Source organism: Panthera leo, chromosome B1 (genome assembly GCF_018350215.1).
Source record: "Panthera leo isolate Ple1 chromosome B1, P.leo_Ple1_pat1.1, whole genome shotgun sequence".
NCBI classification, from domain to species: Eukaryota; Metazoa; Chordata; class Mammalia; order Carnivora; family Felidae; genus Panthera; species Panthera leo.
The window spans coordinates 96,707,098-96,713,097 of NC_056682.1; the positions used below are offsets into that span (position 1 = coordinate 96,707,098).

Genomic DNA, 6,000 nt, shown 5'->3' on the forward strand with positions numbered 1-6,000 from the left:
CCATATCCCAAACCACTGTCTTCAAGATATAAAAAACCTCATAGCCAGAAACTCCTAAAAGAGGAAAGAAAGATCTGGTAGATGCTTAAAAATGAGCTGCCTAGATCAGATCTTTAAAATATTTGTTTACCATATATGAAATAAAACAATTATTTTTTAAAAAACAATTACTTTAAAATATTCTTACATATATGCCTATTGTGCCCAGTGAAAAATTATAGCACAGACACCAAAATGTTACCTGTGGGGATTTCAGTGGTGAGTTGTTTTACTTTTTGATTCTTTGTATTTTCCAATTTTCTATAACATGAATTTTTCATGTAATAAAGGTTTAAACAGTACTAAATAAGAGTATGCATACAAAGTTTGAAGGTCCCACAAACAACTAAAGCATACAGTAAATCTTTAAGAACAGCATCAGTCAAGATAAATCCAGAAGCTTTTACAAGCCAAGGAAAGCTTATAGGGTGTATGAAAGATACCCAAAGAGATGTTGAAAGCTAAGTCCAGAGATTTAAAATGAAGAGATCTATCCTTGGTGTAGAAAGAAAGCAGGGATAAGTAAGAAGATAGTGAGAGACCATCTACTTGTGCCTTATGGGTTCATGTCTCTCAAGTTCGTTTCATGTTGCCTGAAGAAAGGAAAAATTATCAGTAAAATTAGAGGAAACATGAAACACAAGAGAAACTTCAGAGCATTTGAGATGAGGATGTGCCTTGACTTTCAAAAAAGGGACAGGAGGTAAATTCCAGAAAATAGCAATTTCAGAACTTCATTGCCCAGTAAAATTCCAGAATGATCTACCCTAGTGATTCTCAACCTTACCAGGCTCAAGTCCTCTATATAGAATAAATATTTAACATTACTTCCTTTAGGATCTAGAAATAGAATTCAAAGACTGTGACTTCTTCAACAATTTTTTAAAAATCCATATAATGCCCTCTCTACCACACAGGAAGTGAAAATAAACGCATTTTAAATAAAATAGGGATTATATTTTATTTTTTAAATGTTTACTTATTTTGAAAGAGAGAATTGTACTGAGAGCTGTTCACCATTGTGAAAACTCATGTCACCATGAATGCTTACACATGAGTGGGGGAGGAGCAGAGAGGGAGAGAGAGAAGCCCAAGCAAGCTCCACACTCATTTAGTTCCTGACGTGGGGCTCCATCCCACCACGAGATCATGACCTGGACCAAAAGCAAGTGTCGGACACTTAAATGACTAAGCCACCCAGGCGCCCCTAAAATAGGCATTTTAATTAGTAAGTTGGTGAGGCATGAACACACCACAAAATTGTCAGATGCTTGCTTCCACTTAATAATGAATGTTATACTTTAGATACCATTAACATTTCTTTTAAAAGGGCTTAATAAATATATTTGTGTATATGTATGTATAATGATCATGAATTCAGTAGTTACAAATGAAGATGATGCTTAAGTGGTGATCAAATATCACAAGAATTGGTAACATAAGTTTTTACAATGGTGAACACCTTTCAGTACAATCCTTTAAAAAAATTTTTTTATTGTTTGTTTTTGAGAGACATAGAGAGAGAGAGAGATCAAGTGCAAGCAGGGAGAGACAGAGGGAGACACAGAATCCAAAGCAGGCTCAAGGCTCTGTGCTGACAGCTCAACTCGGGGCTCAAACTCACAAACCATGAGTTCATGACCTGAGCTGAAGTTGACAATGGACTGAGTCACCCAGGCACCCCCTCTCAGTACAATTCTTAACAAAACAAAATACAACAGTCCTTCTACTCACAAGGTAGTTGAATTACTGAATCAGTATATATGGAAACTATGTCCCAGACAGTTTGTGTTTATGAGTAAATCAGAGTTAGGTTCTAAGCTTAGAAAATCATAAACAGGTTTTACTACTACATGAATGTCTAGTGGGAGAAGTGAGCCATTTAGGTTGCAGAATAAGTGTTTGTTGCACAGGACTGGCCATGTACAGCAGCAGAATGTTTAGCATCCCTGGATTTTGCCTTTTATATCATTGCAATTATATATTATACCCTTCTATCTTTGTGCTAAACAAAGAATTCCCTCCAAGTTTGTAAAAATGCCCCTAGATGGCAATATTATCCCTGTTGTGAATTACTAGTCTCTTAGCATAGGATGTACCATGGAGTGTGTATTCATAACAAGGCCTTGTTTATAAGAACATAAAACATCTTAAAGTTCTGCTTATGATCATCTCTTTGGAGGGTAAAGAAAGCAAGCACTAGAATACTATTTAGAATGATCTCAATTTACAAGAGCCATATTGAATATGTTTAGGTTTAAATATTATTTAAAACAGTTAAAATACAAAATAAATTAGCACTGATCAACACAACCTGACTAGAATATTTAACTTTACCTGACTAAATATTTAAAGCAGATTAGCTAATAATAAAGAGTCCCCTACTTCTGTGAAGAAGTCTTAGAATATAAACCAAGTGGAGATAGGTTCCTACCTTTCCTGTAAAAACCTTGGGGGAAATGGGAAACTTACAAATGGGAGTGGAGAAATGTGAAGCACTATGAAAGATCTGAGCTCAGCTGTCCAGGTGAGTATCCTAAATTTACAGCTTAGATGATGCCTTAAGAGTTACACACCAAAAAAGCCCAAAAAACAAAAAAACAGAAACAAAAAACAGTTACACTCCACCCTAAATACCACACCCAACAGGCCTAGAGGAGTTGTAACTACATCTCTGGGGAGAGAATGGTTTTCTCATGGAAGAGTAACCTGGCATAGACTTAGGAGTAGAAGAAAGGGCAGGCCCTGAAGTTGAAGCCACTCACTTCTTGTTCAGGCTACACAATAAACAGGCCTATTCTCTTTTTAAAGTTCTTGTTGAGTTTTCAACTGAATACAACTACATGGGTGATTTATAGAAGATTTTTGATAAATTTATCCTCTTATCTACTTAGCTAACTTAAGAGCAATTCTGCAACAGAAGGGTATTTAATGGTTAACAAAACGCTTTATTTATCCCTTGAAATCATTTCGGTATCACTGGAAAAAAACCTTTACAATGAAAAAAAAAATCAAAATTTTAATTAAGGCAGGGCTGATACAAAAAGAAAAAAACTGGTAATGTTATTCTCGTCTTTATTTAAAATTTTGATATTTTGCTCACTTTGGATTTTTCAAATTAACTTTGATTTTTAAAAATACTGCACTAAAATATCATTTGTCTTTACTGAGTTTTGGGGTACCCTCCTCCAATTTGTGCACGGGTGAATGCCTCTTTAGTTTCAGCCCTGGTCTTCAGTAGTTCTGAAGAATGAACAGAACCTCTTTTCACTCAATAGGTAGCAGAGTATTGGGAGGCTCCTACACTACCATACTTGGAGTACTTCTAAGAATATTATTTCAACAAATATTTAAGCAACTTAAAGCACGTGTTAACATGCCTAATGGCATCTCCCTCAATCCTGGGAGGTCAACCATTTTCCTTCTGACCCAGGCACAACTATAGCAAGGTGTAAATCCCGATGTGAAGGAGAAACTTAGGCGAAAAAAGAGAATGTGGTGGCCTCTCCTACCCAGGACTGGTCACGTTACAGGCCTTCCTGGCTCTGGAAAGGGGAGCCTCTTAGGTTGGCTAAGAAACTGAACTGTCAACGGTATAGAAACAAACGCATCACGGACAGGCACATCTGTGGTGCAGTTACCCACTCCCGCCCCTCTCCCCTTTTCTGGCAAGCTGACCCAGACCGGGAAAGGTTGGCATGGTGGCCTCTGGTACGCACCCTGCTCGCGGGGAATCCGCACCAGGCAATCCACCATGCCTTTGTACTGAGACTCGGCGCTGATCTGTCGGGACGACGCCTGCACCTGCAGCAGCAGCTTCACCCGCTCGATGGGCGCCACGGCTGTCTTGGACACAGCCGCTGCGACCCCGCCGGCCAGTAGGTCCTTCCCGAAGGACACGGGGTCAAAGAGCCGCTTTTCCGACTTCTTCCCCTGCCTCCCCTTCGGAGGTTCACGCTGCATGGTGGGAGGACGGCGGTAAAAATGGGCAGCAGCACAAGGAAAAAAGCCTGAGAGAATCTACGAAGGGAAGCCTAAAACCGCTTCAGCTTCGTCCTGGCGGGAAAGCGACGCTCAGGTTGCCGCGAGATCGGCGCGCCAGGGCCTGGGGGAGTTCGCGGAGCTGCGCAGGCGCCTCCAACCGCCTCCCGCCTTCTGGCACCAGCCACGTGACTCCCAACACGTGTCTCCTCAGCGCTGAGCGCTGCCTTTGATAAACCCGGGTCTGGGTTTTCCTTACTGCCCGCAGTGTTAGCAGGCGATGGGTACTGAACTGTGGAGGTGCAGGAAGGGAGAGTGCGTAACTAGTCCTGTATAAAGATAGTAGGCAAAACTAGAACATAGTAGAGTAAGCCAACGTGTGGGGTTAATCAAGTTTTAAATTTTGGTTCCCAGAGTTACCCTTTCATTTTCTCTTAAAAGTTGCTTTATTTCTGCTCCTTGAATTTAGCAGGGCTTGTTTATCTAGTCACATTTTCAGTCTGGCTTTGCTGATTGCACCCCAATAGCTTAATTCGACATGTTCCTCTTTCGTTTGGATTTTATTTAAATTGGTAATTTCATCTGGAGCAGTGTTTCTCACTCCAGACAGCCGAAAGAAGAGAGGGCTATGCTGTTTTAACTAATGCTTGGGCTTGGGGAGGCTGAGAACCAAAGACCTATTCTAGAACAGTACCTCACAAACTTAGTTTAGGATCGCTTTTCACTTTAAAAAAACTAAGACCACTAGGAAGCTTCTGTTTTTGTTATATATTGATATATTTATATTCAGAAACTGAAACTGAAATTTTAAAAATATTAATTCACTTAAAATAGCCCATATAAAAATAACATTTTTAAATAAAAAGTAACTAGTTTTCAAAACAAATGAGAATAGCCTTGTTTTTTATTTTTGAAAATCTCTTCAATTCCTGCCGTAATAAACGACAGCTGGATTTACATGGCTGCTTTTGTACCCAGTCTACTGCAATACCACACATTGTGGGGCTGTTGGAAAACTCCACTATGCACTGAGAGAATCAGAGTGAAACAGACAAGTAACGTCTTAGTATTATTAAGAAAAGTTCTTAGGGGCGCCTGGGGCTCAGTCCGTTCAGCGTCGGACTTTGGCTTAGGTCATGAACTCCTGGTTCATGAGTTTGAGCCCGGTGTCGGGCTCTGTGCTGACAGCTCAGAGCTTGGAGTCGGTTTCTGATTCTGTGTTTCCCTCGCTTTCTCTGCCCCTCCCTCGCTCATTCTCTGTCTCCAAAAATAAATAAATGATGAAAAAAAAATTTTTTTAAGTAAAGTTTTTATCTCATGGTGTCTCCGAGGAGGTCCTGGTGACATCTATATGCATACCACAGTTTTGAGAATTCATCTGGAGTGTTACCAGGTTCAGTTCTGACTCTGGGCAAGTATATGCAGTAGATATACATCTATCCTGGACATGAGGTCTTGCTGTATTTTCTTTCACCTTGCTTTTTTTCACTTTGTACATCCTGGAAATCTTTCTGTAGTAGTATCTAATATACACTTATTTCTTTTTTATAGCTTATTTGATGGTTTCTAATAAAGAGACCCTATTTTATCATCTCTTACTCTGTAGGAGTTAGTTGTTTGAACTTGAGGTTCTAGTTTTTTATTATCTTAAGTGTGTTATAACACTTTTAATACTACTTGTCACTAGTACAAAACCATATTTAGGCCAGGGTTCCAGAGCAGGAATTTTGTTCATATTTTGATTACCTCATACAAAAGCAGGTGGCAAGTCCTGCTGGTACCATTTTGGTGCTACCTTCCTTTCCATGGCAGCTTATTCGACCCTTAACTGGTTTTGCGGCCAAATCTCTCCATTTTACATGCTGCTACCAGATTAAGCTTTCTGAAGCAATTGCATTAATTATTCCTAGGCTTAAAAGATTTAGTCTTCTCATTGCACGGATTTCAAAACCCTTTGTGAAATCCATGCAAATTCAAGAC

The 6,000-nt window shown here is 39.5% G+C and overlaps 1 protein-coding gene across 1 annotated transcript in view; it reads right to left on the bottom strand.

The window, feature by feature from the left end:
• SLC25A31 (solute carrier family 25 member 31) overlaps positions 1–4,143 on the bottom strand; it is a 28,397-nt gene extending 24,254 nt beyond the window's left edge. Inside the window, exon 1 of the mRNA XM_042935543.1 lies at positions 3,759–4,143. Coding sequence (XP_042791477.1) covers positions 3,759–4,002 — 244 coding nt within the window. The 5' untranslated portion in view covers positions 4,003–4,143. The remainder of the gene's footprint in view (positions 1–3,758) is intronic.
• Between the last annotated feature and the right edge of the window lie 1,857 nt (positions 4,144–6,000).